The sequence below is a fragment of the Vulpes vulpes genome, chromosome 1, assembly GCF_048418805.1.
Source record: "Vulpes vulpes isolate BD-2025 chromosome 1, VulVul3, whole genome shotgun sequence".
In the NCBI taxonomy this organism is placed as follows: Eukaryota; Metazoa; Chordata; class Mammalia; order Carnivora; family Canidae; genus Vulpes; species Vulpes vulpes.
Genome location: NC_132780.1, coordinates 40,621,186 through 40,637,362, shown reverse-complemented (window position 1 = coordinate 40,637,362; position 16,177 = coordinate 40,621,186). Strand labels below are relative to the sequence as shown.

At 44.5% G+C, this 16,177-nt stretch overlaps 1 protein-coding gene across 1 annotated transcript in view; it reads left to right on the top strand.

The window, feature by feature from the left end:
* Positions 1–12,492: 12,492 nt before the first annotated feature.
* GNA14 (G protein subunit alpha 14) overlaps positions 12,493–16,177 on the top strand; it is a 183,618-nt gene continuing 179,933 nt past the window's right edge. The window contains exon 1 of the mRNA XM_026001514.2: positions 12,493–13,900. Coding sequence (XP_025857299.1) covers positions 13,777–13,900 — 124 coding nt within the window. The 5' untranslated portion in view covers positions 12,493–13,776. The remainder of the gene's footprint in view (positions 13,901–16,177) is intronic.

The window sequence follows — 16,177 nt, the reverse complement described above, 5'->3', positions numbered from 1 at the left end:
ACCAGCATTGCAGCCCACACTGTGCTCACCTGATGGGAGCATTAGCATCACTTCGGAGACGAGTAGAAATACAAAATCTTGGGCCCTACCTAGGGTGACCAACCATCTGGGTTTGCCAGGGATGCAGGGCTTCCGGCCGGAAATGGAAAATCCCAGGCACACTGGGACATGTTGGACACCCTTGAACAGCAGACCTGCTGATTCCAACGCTGGAAGCTAGCCCAGGAATCTGTGCTTTAACCTGCCCTCCGGGTGATTCTTAAACAACACCGGAGAGGCCCTGTTCTAGAGGAGAATAAACTGTGAGCAGAGGCTCAGAGTGAGAAAACTGTCCAGCCTGGCTCCTTACTCTCCACAGCTGCTTCCTGGGTGCCAGCTGCCATGTGGAAATGAAACTAGAGCCTCTGGGGCCTGGGAGAGCAGGCGTCTGCCTCTGCCTAAGCCAGGAGGACACAGGGATGAGAAGGCTCTGCAGCCACCTGCTACTTCCCTCATTCTGCCTCAGCGCCACCTCAGTCAGGGGGAAACTTTCTCTGAGGGGACTGGGGGAGAGAAGAGATATGGGGGAGGGGGAAAGAAAGACGCAAGACGTTTTGAGGCCTCGGCCTCTGGGCCTGGTTCACCCTGTTGTTCGTCCTCAGACTTGCTACTCTGACACAGGATTCCGCTACCTCAGTATTACAGAAACTGCATCACCTGCAGCCCCAGGATTGCCTTCCCTTTTAGGACAAGGTTGACTCCAACACAGAAGAAAAGAACTTGCTTTTCCTCTCTCTTCACCCTTCTCAAGAATCTTAAACTGACTTCGTCCAAGGTTACTCAACCTTGGCCCCACAGACATTTTATCATTATTAATATTACTCATGTTATTGAGGTGTAGTTGATACACGATGTTATATTCGTTTCAAGTGTACAATATATTGATTCAACAGTTCCTTACATTACTCGACGCTCACCACGAGTGTAGTCATTACTGACATTTGGGGCTGAGTAATCTTTTATTGTAGGAGCTCAGTTGGCCATTGTAGGATGTTTAGTGGCATCCCTGGCCTCCGCCCACAGTAGCCATCTCCTCCATACTTGTGACACCCCAAACTGTCTTCAGATATTGCCAACTATTCCCTTGGGGTCTGTGTGTGCAAAATCCACTGGCTAGTAAAGAATGACCGCCCAAATCCCCTGCCTGCAGGGCAAAAGGGCTGTGGCTTTCCTGCCAAGCACACAAGGTTTTTGAGACTGCTCCAGGAATGGTATTTTCGGGCCAATATTCTCAGATATGCAAGGTGTATAACTTTATTTTTTATATCCAAACTTAATTTCTTTCTTGAGACTTCCTCCACAAACCAGTCAGTGCAAGGTAAGCTCAGACAACTCAGATCTTTCTCGGTCAACTCATGGTCATCTGTCTTTCATTTCCCCTAAATGCCAGAGGAAGGAACAGGGTGGTGGTCAGAGGGTGGTCTAGTCTGAGGTTCATTTGTCCAAGCCAGTTTCCATCCTGCTTCTGTCCTCTCAACCAGTCTTGAGCCAAGGCGTCTCTTCTCTGTGGTGTTTGCTCAGATGTCCAGATTCCTTTCTCTGATTAGAAGTGCTGTGATCCATCCTGGTGTCCCCTACTAGATCACTATAACCCTGCCCCACAGCCATTCTTGTTCCATTGCCCAACACCATACAACTACACCTACACCTAACTTGTCCTAACAAGTTATACCAACTTTCAGATATTTTTCCTCTGGGCTCCAGAGCCACAGGAACATGGGTTTTCTTCCCTTACCAGTTCCAGGTTGCTATTCTATTCTATTCTATTCTATTCTATTCCTCTTACACCACAAACATTTTTTAGAATTGGGGCACCTGGGTGGTTCAGTCAGTTAACCATCTGCTTTCAGCTCAGGTCATGATCTCAGGGTCCTGGGATCAAGCCCCCTGTCAAGCTCCCTGCTCAGTGGAGAGTCTGCTTCTCCCTCTCTCGGTCCCACCCTCCCATGCTCTTAAAAAAAAAAAAAAAAGTCTTTATAATCACCCAGTCCAATACAGCTACTGGCTGTCAAACCCTTGAACTGTGGCTGGTCCAGATGAAGATAGCTGTTAGCATAAAATACATACTGAAACTCTAGTTTAATATGAATAAAAAATTCATTAGTAATTTTAATATTGAACAAGTGATAATGCTTTGAATATTGGGTTAAATAAAATATATGAATAAAAATACCTTTACCCTTGAAAAGTAGATACATGATCTTGACCTGGTCCAAGAACATATTCTTTTTGTCAGGGCATATTGAATCAGTTCAGAGAGGAGCAATTGATTCAAGCTCAATTAATTACACTCAACCTTGGACTTTTCGCTGGAATATCAGGAAGGAGGAACTCTTTTTCTACTGAGTTGCCAATAAATATAGATAAGCACGGATTTTCTAGCAGTCATCTTGCCACCATGCTGAAAGAGGCCTACCTGAGAGTAGAGTGCGGAGGAAAATCTAGCCAAAAACATTTAGAAAGATGGCTTCCTTATGATGTTTGAGCATCTGGATTCAGCAGAACCTAGAACCTAAAATCAAGACAATCCCTGAACCTCTGAGCCTTAAGTTCTGGTCAATTCCATTTTTACCTTGTCAGCCCATACCAGCCCTCTGTTGCTTGCAGTCATCATGTTCTGGCAGACACAGGTGAGATCCTATGTCCACAAATCAAGGGCATTTTGTTTTCCTTAATATTCTTTAATATAGTCCAAGACAAACAAATATCAAACCACAAACCATATGTGTGTGTATATATATATATATACATTTATACATATATATTTTATATTTATATACTTTTTATATTTATATATATTTTATATATTTTATATTTATATATGAGGCACTGCAATTTGCTGATTTTTTTGAAGATTTAACTTTTTTGTGGAAATGGGATTTGGATAGAGTTCAGTAGTACAATTTTAGGATGATTTAGCTTTTTTTTTTCCCCACTGCAGCTCCATCCTCCAATATCATTGGCAAATAATTTTGAACATTTTTCCAGTAGATTATGAGATCCACAAGGGCAAATCTTGCTTCTTCCAGTTCTCATTATGCCAGTGCTTCATACATAGTGGGTTTTCAAAAGGTTAGCATATGAGTATGAATATAAAATTTCTTTGGATTGCTTGTGTGTGCTGGGTCCGCCATACCCTCACTAACACAACAGTTCCTGTTTATGCTACATACTCAGAAGAAAGAGACAAACTCTCCACAAAGTGGAAACTGTTGTGTTTTAGCTTTCCCTGGCTACCAAACCACTCCATTTGTGATATCAAACCCACTTCAAGGAGATTTCTGTGGTTAGTTTTGGTGTGCTCTCCTGGGGATGTATCAGCTCAGAAGTAACTTGATTTATCAGATTACTAACTGTTGTACTATATAAATATTACCAGAAGGGTCAGGTTACTCACGGCTGCTTAGTAAACTACTTCAAAACTTAGTCACTTGAAACAATCACGTTTTCATTTTATATCAAGATCTGTGGGCCAGCAGTTAGGGCAGCCCTTGACTAGTTAGTGACTCTTCTGCTCTATGGGGTATTGACAGGGGTTGTGTAGCGGTATCCAGCTGGGCTGGGCTGGAGAGCCTAGATGGCTTGACTCATATCCCTAGCACCTTGGCTGAAGGGAGGATCTCAGCCATGTAGTCTCAGAGTCTCTCCCCAGATTTTTATGAGGCAGCTCAGGGCATCAGGAATGTGATTCAAGAATTGGGAAATCTAATTTGCTAGTCCCTTATGGCCTGGACTTGCAAAATGATACGGAAGCATTTCTACTACAATCAGTCAGTCCAAATAGCCATATAGCTTGCCTGGCTTTAAGAGGAGGGAACTTATGCCTCACCTCTTGAAGGAAGATGCTTTCCCAAATTGCTGGCCACGTTTAATCCACCACAGTGACATTAAAAAGGAAGGGAATGGACTTTCATTTATTTTCCATTTATCAGGGAATGACTCAGGTACTTAAGAAGGTAGAATACAGCTATATTTTTTTCTTCAAATCTACATTTCTATCCAGTATTGGCCAAGTTTACAGAGTTTAAAATCATGAAGAAAAATACTAAATGTATACAATATTTAGGAGACAAGGACTTGGAGCACTTTCTGATGTTTGTTCCATTCATGATGGCCTTTAAAAACCACATATTTGATTCAGATATTGAAAGTCAACATGCATTTTCGAGAGGACTCAATGCTGAATTCCCATGTGGACCAGATAAGCCATACAGGGTGTTTGTCTACTTCTCTGCCTCTGCTGGGAAGCCTTGCAAAAACGATTCCCGTCTGCTGTCACTCCCAGATAGCCCAAATCATTCCCAATGACTGTGCAAAGTACAAACTTTCCTTTTCCACATGGTATGAGAGTAATTATGAATGCATCTTTGGTGTTGAAAATGAAGTCTTTGATGATGATGATGATATTAACAAAAAATAATACTATCAACTCCTAATGAGTGCTTACTAGATTCAGGTAAGGAGCCAAAGGAGTTGTATGTATTATCTCTTCTAATCTTCATAACAACCCAGTGATGTAGGTGTTATTCATTCATTCAACAGATACCTGTTAAGCACTACATAGCTTCCATAAGACTTCACTTTTAGCACTGAGATTTCACAGAGCTTCAAATCAAGATCATCCTAGAACTTCTCAGTCCTAAAAGCCAATAAATTATTTTTTTCTTGTATATTTTTTTACTGGAGTTCAATTTGCCAACATATAGCATAACACCCAATGCTCATCCCGTCAAGTGCCCCCTTCAGTGCCCGTCACCAATCACCTCAACCCTCCGTCCACCTCCCTTTACACTACCCCTTGTTCGTTTCCCAGAGTTAGGAGCCTTTCATGTTCTGTCTCCCTCATTGATATTTCCCACTCATTTTCTCTCCTTTCACCTTTATTCCCTTTCACTATTTTTTATATTCCCCAAATGAATGAGATCATATAATGTTTGTCCTTCTCTGATTGACTTACTTCACTCAGCATAATATCCTCCAGGTCCATCCACTTTGAAGCAAATGGTGGGTATTTGTCGTTTCTAATGGCTGAGTAATATTCCATTGTATACATAAACCACATCTTATTTATCCATTCATCTTTTGATGGACACTGAGGCTCCTTCCAGTTTGGCTATTGCTAAAAGCCAATAAATTCTGTTTTAACTTGTCCACTTACATTGTCTCTGTGACTTAAAATTAGCCCTGAAAACACAAACAGAATCCTATGTCCACAAATCAAGTGTCCTCAGGGGTATTTTGTTGTACTTGATATTACATAATATAGTATAAAACAGACAAGTAAAAAAATCAGAAATCCCAGGGCACCTGGGTGGCTCAGTCAGTTAAATGTCTGACTCTTGATTTCAGCTCAGATCATGATCTCAGGGTTGTGAGATTGAGCCCTGCTTTGGGCTCCACATTGGGTGTGGAGCCAGCTTAAGATTCTCTTTCTTTCCCTCTTTCCTTTTGCCTCTACCCACCTCCATCTCTATGTAAAAAAACATACACACACATAAGTCCCATATAACTGATTTTTCCACGACTTAACTTTAATGTTGAGAATGGGATCTGAACAGAGTTCAGTGATACAATTTTAAGATGATGTGGCTTCCCCTGATCCAGACCATAGGATATGGTGGTGAATAAGACAATCATGATCCCTCTTCTCATGGAGCTTACCTTCATTTTCTGGTAGGAGAAGATGATAAACAAATAAAGAAGGAAAAAGACAGGAAAAACCAGGTAGTGACAAATGCTATCTTGGAAGAGTACAAGAATATGATGATATCGAGTGAATGGTGCAAGGAGGAGTGGCTACTTTAGGCTAAGTTTTGTCAGGGAATTCTTCCATTAGTAAGTCACCTTTAAGTTGAAACCTATATGTCAAGTAGAAACCAAATATTTCAAGACCTGGAGGAAGCATGATCCAGCACAGCAGGCAGAGAAGATAGTACAAAGGCCCTGAGGTATAGGTGTGACTGCAGTATATTTGAACAAGAGGAAGAATATTAGAGAAAGATAGAGAAATAGGCAATGGCCCTCTCATGTACGTCCTCATGGTCTAGAACAAGATTTTATTTTAAACTCTGATGGGAATCTATTGGAAAATTTTAATCGAGGGAATGATGGGATAGGTTTTGGGATTCTAAAAGCTCATTCTGGCTGTGCCATCCTTTGATAAGTGGACCTTAGAGGGTCAAGAATGGAAGCAAGAAGACCGAGGGCCAAGCTCTTGCTTTAGGTCATGTGAGAGGTGTTGTTGGCTTGGACAGAAGTGGTGGCAGCAAATACAGAAATGAATATACCTGGGGAGCCACATGTGACATAATAGGGAGCCTCATTCACAAAGATTAAGTGTGTGTGATATTCCTGGAGCTGCCCTGTGTGAAAGGTGGTGGCTGTGCACAGTGGTTCCAAAACAAATTCAAGATATGATTTAAAGGAGGAAGCTATAATTGCTAAGATTAAGGTATAGGAAGTGGCGCAAAGAGGAAGTCAATTGGATATTTGGTAGTGCGGAGATGGAAAAGATAGCAGGGAGATGAGTTTTGGAAAACAAATTTACGATTTTATTTTGGACTTATTGAGATGCCTATTAGATCCCAAAGCCAATGTGTCAGGAAGGCAGATGAAGTTAGGGTTGAGGTTAAGCTTAGAAGTTCGGGGGAGAAGTCATTGGTAAATGATATATTTCTTACAGAAGAATAAATATATGACTACAACTAAGATGAGTTTGATAATGCTGAGGTGATATGTCCTATCAGATATCAAAATAATCCACAGAGCACCTATAATCATATCAAGATAGCATTGATATAGGAGTAAATAGATTGCTGGAAGAACAGAGACTCAGAGAAATGAATTTCAGTCAATACAAGAATGTCATAGAAAGATCGAAATTCAGTTCATTGGGAAAAGGAAGGAATGTTCAGTAAATGATGTTGGTACAACTGGCTATCCATCTGAAAGAAAATAAAATTATCTCCTGTCTTACACATTTTTCAAAAATTAACACCAGATGGATATTTAAATGTTAAAAAATAAAATAATAGATGTGCTTGCAAAAGATTCTATGATACTGCATGTACAATCTAGAAATAAGGAAAGGTGCTTGGGTGGCTCAGTAGGTTAAGCATCAGCCTTTGGCTCAGGTCATGATCTCAGGGTCCTGGGCCCGAGCCCCACGTTGAGCTTCCTCCTGGGTGGGGAGTTGGCTTCTCCCTGTCCCTCTGCCTCTCTACCCTGCTTGTATTCTCTCTGTCTCAAGTAAATAAATAAAATCTTTTAAAAAATTTTTAAAAGAAATAAGATCTTACAAAGACGGGAACTCCAGAAGTTCCGTAAGAAAAATATTTGAGTATGTAACAATAAAATATTTTCTGTGGCAAAAGATTCCATTTAAAATGATAAAGGACGAACAATATATCTGAAAATTTGTAATTCAAATGGCAAAAAGGTGACATGCAATACTGAAGATATATAATCTTCCAAGTTGTCGAGAAAAAGACAAATGACCCAATTTTTAAAAAATGAGCAAAAGACATAAACAAAACTCACTGAGTAGCAAATGCAAATAGTTACAAACTATGAAAAAATGTACAGATTCATGAGTAGCCAGAGAAACACAAAGAAAGCAACACTTTATTATTATTTGAATCCCTTCAAGCTGCCAAAAATTAATGAGTGATAATATTTATTGCTGGTAGAGACACGGATATTCTTATCTTTGGCAGAAATGTGGATTGTTTTAGTCTTTTTGGAAAGGAATCTGGGCTACATCTATTAAAAATGAAAAATGTATATATCCTTCAGTTCAACGTCTTTTGCCTGGGAATCTATCCCACGGAAATAAAAGCCCCAGTGCACAAGGATTTATATACAAAGATGCTATTACAGTATTCTTTTTTAGTAGCCAAAACTTGGAAATAAAAACCAATGCCTTTTGGAGGGAAAAAGCTAAATGGAATATGATATAGTCCTTTCACATGATGGAATAAAATGTATGAATGTATGAATGACTGAATCAGGAGTAAGCAGTTTACTCAGATTCCCATAAGGTATGGTTGATGAGAAAAGCAAAATATCGAGTCCATGTAATACGGCCTCATGTTTAAACTAATGATGCCAAGCTTCTGTGAAGTTTATGTATACTTATAAGTGTTTTTATCCTTAAGATTGAGGATATCTTAAGATTATAAGAGTATAAAAAATAGAGAAGAAAACATACTAGGTTGTTAACACTGGTTTATTCAGGAGGGGAGAGATATAAGGAGAGGTAGGCATTTAAGCAAAAAGAAAACAGGCAAAATGAAAATCTCCGAACTTTTCATCATAAAGATGGTTACTCCTTAAATTCTAAAAGATACCTAACTGCCATAGCCAAAGTCACTACAAACAGTAGAGATTCCTGCCCACTCACAGTATTTGAAGGCAGGCTTCCTTGTCATTAATTCTAGCCTTTCAGTAGAAGTTATATAATAAACAGTTACTGCGTTTCAGGCAGGGAATATTTTGGAGCAACACTCGGACATGTTGGCTACCTTAGAAACATAGATGTTGAGTATACCCAGCCACCAGCTATAATTATTACCCATTCATCCAAATTATCATGACTCCACTGACTCTTACCTATTCCACTCATCTGAAAGTGAAAATCACTGGGTCGGGGTAAGGGAAAAGCGGAGAGTGGGGAGAAAGACTTAAAACATTATGGAGAACACACCGGGCTCAGAAAGCTGAATGAGAAATTAGGAACTCCGAAAAACAAATTAGAAAATTGGGAATCATTTGGACCCACTCTTCTGGATTATGGACAAGCAAACACTACTGATAACTGGTCTGCTTAAGAGTTAATACTCCTGTAGGGGCACGTGTGTGGCTCAGCTGATTAAGCATCCAGCTCTCAGGGTCCTGAGATGGAACCCCTTGTTGGCCTCTGCACTCAGTGTGGAGTCAGCAGGAGATTTTGTCCCTCTCCCTCTGTCCCTCTCCTTGTTCTCTCTCAAATAAGTAAGTAAGTAAGTAAATAGATAATTTAAAAAGAGTTAATACTCATGTATACAACTGAAACAAATGTTTCATCAATAACACACAGCAGCATACTTTGATATTTTCTATTTCTATTCTATCTTTTTCAGTAAAAAAAAAAGTCTGTCCTAACCAGGGATAGGTCACAACTGTAGTCTGAAAAACACTGCCAAAGAATAGCAAGTAGCTTATGCGCATTAGTATTAGTGCTATTTTAGCTTCGTGAACTTCAACGTCATATTTTGACTCCATGTTACTGGTTAAAATTCTAAGATGCTGCATTTGTTGAAGAGAACAGCATCTTTCCAGCCCTCTGTTTGCACATTTCTTGGAGTTCTGAATTAGACACAGGGCAGTCATTCCCTCTAAGCAAGCAAGTTGGGGCTGCATTACACATAAGTGTTTTCTAAATCATACGTGGATTCTTGCAGACTTGCTTATTGGTTTTTCACTGTCTTTGACTACAAGAGCCTTCTTTTCTCTCTTCTAGTTTCTTTTTCTTATTTCAGGCAAATTCTTTTTAATTTCAACTTTATTCCATTAACTAAATCTTATTTAGAAATACAAGGACGAACAAGAAAATCTCCCTTACCCACAGAGTAACTAGGAGAAAAATCAAACAGATGTAATAGAGCAAGGTGTTGAAGAGAGGAACATACAAGGTTTCTTAGGCATCAGGGAAAGAAGGGTCCACCTGCCAAGGGGTGGAGTTGGTTTCTCCAAGGAGATGTTTTTGGGAGAGAAAGTATCAAACTTTGCCTGGGATGAGGTGGGAGCTGGCATTCCTAGAAGAGGAAACTGCATGGGCCAAGACATGGAGGTGGGGAAAACACGTAATTACATTTGTCTGGAGTTCTGAGAGAGTGATGGGAGGTGAAAGAGGCTCAGCTAAAGCAGGAGGTTAGCTGAGGGGCCCACTCTGTACACCAGTGGGTTGTGGAGAGCCACCCTGGTGACTCCATGCTCTCACTGTCTATTCCTTGGGAAGAAGCAAGGAGGGATAGGCTCAGATTTCAGGGTCTCAGTCTTAATTACTTTCTTTTTTTAAAAAAATTTTATTTATTTATTCATGAGAGACACAGGCCAAATATATATATATATATATATATATATATATATATATATATGTCTCAATATCTTATTGAGACATAAGTAGAGGGAGAAGCAGGCTCCCTTGGGGGATCCCAATGTGGGACTTGATCCCAGAATCCTGGGATCATGACCGGAGCTGAAGGCAGATGCTCAACCATTGAGTCACCCAGGCATCCCCTTAACTCCTTTATACTAGAGTGATAGCCTATCTGAAGCCTGGAATTGTACCTGGAATAGCCAGGTCCAGGGTGCGGCATGGACTCAAGGGACATCAGAGGACTCCCAGACATATAGTTCATCTATGGCCCAGCACTTGCCAGGTAGCTGAAACTCATGTCCATGCTGTGCTCTGATCTTCAACAGGGATTAAATGGAATTGCAGGAATAACCCATGAAAAGAAATATCCTTTTTTTACTAAGGCCTCTTTTCAAAAGTACCCCTTCCAGGAAAGATATTGCAAATAGTTTAATAACTTAAAATTATTCTCATCCCACCCCTAGATCCTAAAGATCAAGCAGATAGAGTTGTTAATAATAGACATGAAAATAAATGTCTTGTGATATCCTCATTTTATAGTTCTCACTAATTATTACTGCTCAATAACATATTTAGGTTTATGATTATTTTTAATACTAAATGTGAAAGTCACCAAAGAAATAATTGAATGTCAGGGTTGGGAGATCCCTTTGAGCTTATTCTGGTTTATCTCTCTCATTTTACAGTTGAGGAAGGGGAAGGGCTAAATAACTTTATGTGAGCTGCCCCAAACAATTTTATACCAGAGAATTAAAATCAACCAAAAAGCCATGACTCAGCATGACTTACCTTGTTCGTAGATGCCCCTTTAGTCTCTTAAAAGTGTGTATGCATATTCCCATAGTAAAATTTGTATCATACTGTTTATATTTTTGTATCTTGCCTTTTTCACTCAATATATTTTGAGCTTTCCCCCAAAGTCTTTAATTGGTATTCATATAAGCTACATATTCAAATATTTAATGACTGTTATCTCATTGTATGTATACACGATCATTTGTTTGACCTATTTATTTCTGGTTGTTGGGCACTTAGGTTGTTTTGGGTTATTGTTATTAGAAATAAATACCTTTATACATAAATCATGACTTCTCTCTGATTATTTCTCAAGGGGAGAATTACTAGTTTAATAAAAGGGGGTAGATGCATTCAAGACTTCTGATACATACTGCCAAGCTGATCAGCCCAGGAAAGTTTTTCAGATTTGCCATAAGCAATAGGTTTCGTATCTTTTTTTGGAATCTTAGCAATACTGGACCTAATACGTCTGTCGTTCCAGCTAACTTAGAGTTCAAATTTGTCCATTTAGATCATTTAAATAATTTCAACATTTAAATCATCTTAATCATTTAAAACACAAATGATTGTAATCATTTAAAAATAATAATGATGATACTCTTGGCTTCTTAGGAGGTCTTCTTTTTTTTTAAATTTTATTTATTTGTTCATGAGAGAGGTAGAGAGAGAGGCAGAGACACAGGCAGAGGGAGAAGCAGGCTCCATGCAGGGAGCCCTATGTGGGACTCGATCCCAGGACTCCAGGATCACGCCCTGGGCTGAAGGCAGGCGCTTAAACCACTGAGCCACCCAGGGATCCCTAGGAGGTCTTATTCTCAAATTATAAATTTAGCTGTTAAGAGCTAATCGAGAAAAGTGTGATTAAATGGCTAAGGATCAGATGAGAAATGTCCAGGAGGTCTCCTGTAGGGGTCACTGTTACTGTCAATTTATGCCTGCAAGGAAAGAAGTGCACATTTAAGAATGTAAGCACATTCATTTTTAATGTCTGATTCGTTCCCATTCCCTGAACCGTAAAATAAATAATAAGACCTTGAAGCCAGACAGCATCACAATGCCAACTTTCTTATATAATGACAAATACCACTCTTTCCACTCAATATGCTCTTTAGTTTGAATTGATGGAATATATGCCACTCATATGAGAGGCACTTATGCCTGCTTTTTAATAGAGGAGGCATTAGCTAATTGCCTAACGCCATAAAGTGTTTACAGGCATACAGCGACGTGAAGAGGGGAAGGACAAGGCATTCATTGCTGTGGACAAGATCCATCCCTCCACTTTCCCATTTCTGCTTTTCCCGTGGACCTCTCTCTCTCCGCACTCTGTTTCAGAAAGCCATCTCCCCGGAAGACAAAAACCAGATGTTGTAATGTGCATTCAACTGTAGCATTTGAGGACAAAGAGGTGCTTTTCAATTTTTTTTTTTAAAAAAGTTTTTATTAAGCAGCTCAAACAGATCCCGACGTCCCAGGAGCCGGGTCAGTGAGGCTGTGCGGACACACCTTTGCAAGGCAGCGGCCGTCGGGCTTCAGGGCTGGGGCACGAACGAGCCAGGTGCTGCTGCAAACGTGTCAGCCCTCTCTCTACAAAGCAGGGGTCATTCCCCTCACAAAATGCAAAGTAGCCAGCCGTGTCCCATTTCCCCATCCCCAGCCGTCCTCACCAGGTGCTCCGACCGAGGGGCCGGGAGGATATTTACTCTCTGCTCAGGCGTGCTCCTATTTAGTTGAACCCCGCGGCAGCTGCCTCCGTGAGCGCGGTGCCAGCGGGGTCAGGCTGCCCAGCGGACCAACCGCTTAGGCCAAACCCGCGCTGGGCTGAGGCGTCCGGGAAGCGGAAGGAGCCCGACTGGGAAGCCCAAGGGTGTGTGGTCGTGTCGCTCGTGTGCAAGCCTCAGCTTCGGTGCAGGTGGAGAGCTCGACCTCGCCCCCGGTGCTCTGCGCCCCGCCGCGGACGCTGGGCTCGGTCCCACTCTTCCTGCAGCTGGCAGGAGCGGAGGCCGGAGTTGGCGACGCTCGCTCACCTGTCGGAGCCCGCACCTGGGCAGGAAGCGGGGCCCTGCGGCGGGGGCGCGCTGGGTACCGCGACCTCCGCCGGCCGCCCTCCCGGTGCAAGGACCACACTGCCAGGGAGGCAGGTGTGGGGGCCACTCCCAGAAACTCCAGGCCTCTGCCCCCAGCTCCTTGCTGCCCCCAGGCACCCTCGGTTTGGCGCACCCCGAAGGCCAACTGGGGTAGACGCCAGGGCTGCAGGTCCGAGACGCTCCGCCTCCTTCTGCCACTTAGAGCCACTAGCGCCAGCGGGAACCCGTGCGCTCAGCCTTAATCTGCGGTCACTTTCGGAACTTTCCAGGCAAAGACTAGCTAGGCCCTTTGCCTCCCAGCGACGCCGAGCTGCCGCCCGCCTGGGACCCCGCCTGGGACCCCACCAGGGCCGGGAGATCCCGCTCTCCCCCGCGCCCCACCGCCGGGCACCGACGCCCCAACTTTTCACGCGCGGTGCGCGCCCCCCGACTGGCTGTCGGGCTCCTGTGCTAAGGGGCGCGCGCATCTCCGGGTGCCGGCCGCGCCCCCATCCTCTCGGCTGCCCCCCCGCCCCCCGGGAACCGCCGAGGGGCTGGTGTGAGCCAGGATCGGCCGGGCCCTCGCCTGTTCCCAGGGCTCCGAGGCCATCCCCGGGGAGCGGGCCGAGTCTCCAAAGTCGAGGCAGCCTCGTCCCTTTCCTTGCGCTCGCGGGTGCGTGTGCGGGTCGGCGGGGCCGAGCCGGCGGAGGAGCGGGGCGCCGTCGGGGCAGCGCCATGGCGGGCTGCTGCTGCTTGTCTGCGGAGGAGAAGGAGTCGCAGCGCATCAGCGCCGAGATCGAGCGGCAGCTTCGCCGCGACAAGAAGGACGCGCGCCGCGAGTTCAAGCTGCTGCTGCTCGGTGAGTGGCTGCGACTCCGCGGCCCCGCTTCCCGCGCTCGGGTCCCTCTTGCCCCCTGGGGGCCCGCGGGCCGGTCACGGGGGGCCTTACGCACTCTCCAGGTGGGCGACTGTACAAGGCTCCCCTTCCCTGCCCCGAACAGACGAGCCCAGCCTGCCATCAGGTCTTGCCTTTTTGCTCCTCTCCCCCAAATCCCCTTCACCCCATCCTTCTGCCCCAGCGCGCACGGCTTCTTCGGAGCCTGGGCTTGGACGTCGGGGCAGGTGGTGGGGAGCTGCCTGGTGAACACGCAGCTCGAGCTCGGCCGGGCCCCCGAGCTGCCCTGCTCCGTTTTAAAGTAGTGCGGCTGAGCAGTGCTTACCAAGTGTGGACTGTGCTCACCTGTGCTCGCGTCACTGGGCCATAACCTGGGAAGGCAGTAACCTCTCCCCATCCTGGAGAATTAAAAATGAAGGCCCTCAAGATTGGTAAATTTGCTTTGACAAAAGACAAAGCAGATGCCGGATCAGTACTGGGGGGACGTCCCAGCCCTGGCCACTCACCCTACTGTGACCTCAGTCACCTCCTTTTGGTGACTGGCCTGGCCAGTGTTTGTAGCAGGCCCAAGCCTCCCCGCTCAGCTTCCCTCCGGGTGTGCGCCTTCCTGGAGTTCGGACTTGGTTGCCCCAGCTGCGTTGACTAGTCACTCATCTGGCTCTTAACTCTCCAAAACAGAGAAAATGTTAAGGCTTGCCCAATTTATGTCCCAGGGCAAGGATCTCACCTTCTCTGACTTTCTAGAATCCAGTTCAATCCATTTGCTATCTGAGAAATATTTACCTTTTCCTTCAGACAAGGATATTAGCAGTTAGATCTTTCTAGATAGTTCCAAGTGTTTCAACTCTTTCATCCCTTCCAGACAGGAATCCTGCCTTGTACCACTTTATTAACCTTGAATATTAGGAGTCACCCTCCCAGAAAGCTTCAAGGAAAGAAAAGTTGATCTAGTTAGAATAAAATGGAGAAAGCTTTTCATCAATATTGGCTACAGGCCTGGGCAAAGGAACCGTTTTTGCATTTATTCCCCACCAGGATTTAAAGGGTGTATATGGGGATGTCTGGCCCTCACCAGGCTGTGTGCCTCCCCACTGGGCTAAGTGTCTGCAGGTGGGGGGACTGCCCACCCAGAATACATGTTGTCCCCTCCCAGACTCCCATGGATTCCTGGCCCCAAGCCTGCTTCCATGGCCTCTGCAAACGGGGGAGGGGGCAGACCTCATCCCTGAGGAGTGGCCAAAGGGCAGCTATGGTGGGGTGATGGAAGAGCTTGGAAATGTGGACTGAGGATCTGCAGGTGTGCCCCAAGGCCTCCCTGAGGGGAGAGGGAGCCTGGGTTGGGGAGGGAAGAGATCGTGTCCATTGGCAGGGCTGTTGAAACAACCTGTGTCTAGCCCAGAACCCCCAGGGGTCTGCAAATTCTAAATTGTACCTGGCCTTCCAGGTTGTTGGAACGCTACGTTTGTCAAGGGAGCAGGATTATGTGACAGTTGGCTAGCTTGATGACCTCCTTTAAGCAATTATGTGGGCCTCCATTTGTACTCTTGCCCCAGGCCCCACAAATGATAGGAGTGGGCCTGGCTTAGGTTGCACACTTTTTCTTTTCAAAGGCAGTCTGTACCTTCTTTCATTGTGGCGTATGTTGATTTGTGCCAGTGTATGAGGTACAGTGTCTGGAACACACCAGGAGCTTGACAAAGGTGGTATGGCTCAGTGTGCAGCCAGCCTGGAGAACAAGCCTACTTTCTGGGAGTAAAATGCTTATATTTACACACAAAGTAAGGGAGAAATGTTTGTAAGGTAAGTTGTTTGCCCTGGAGGTCATGTTTAATACCAGTGACTAGATCTGCGTTTTTGTCTCCCCCAGGCCTTTGCCCAAACCCTCTTCCTGCACCCTCCAGGCACTGCCTCATCTCCCAGGATCCCCATTTTCATTGTGTACCGCTGTGACTAGCATACTGGCTCAGTGCTACTTAAAAACCAAAGAAACAGTTGCCAAACCACGTAGAGCTGTCAGGAACCCCTAGGAAGGTAAGGGAGCCTGGCCCACTTCCATTTCTCCCCAAGATTAAGGAGGGGGCAGTGACCTCAAACATAAAGGAAACAGGACATGGGGCAGCCCCGGTGACACAGCGGTTTAGCACTGCCTGCAGCCTAGGGCCTGATCCTGGAGACCCTGGAGTCCCATGTCAGGCTCCCTGCATGGTGCCTGCTTCTCCCTCTGCCTGTGTCTCTGCCTCT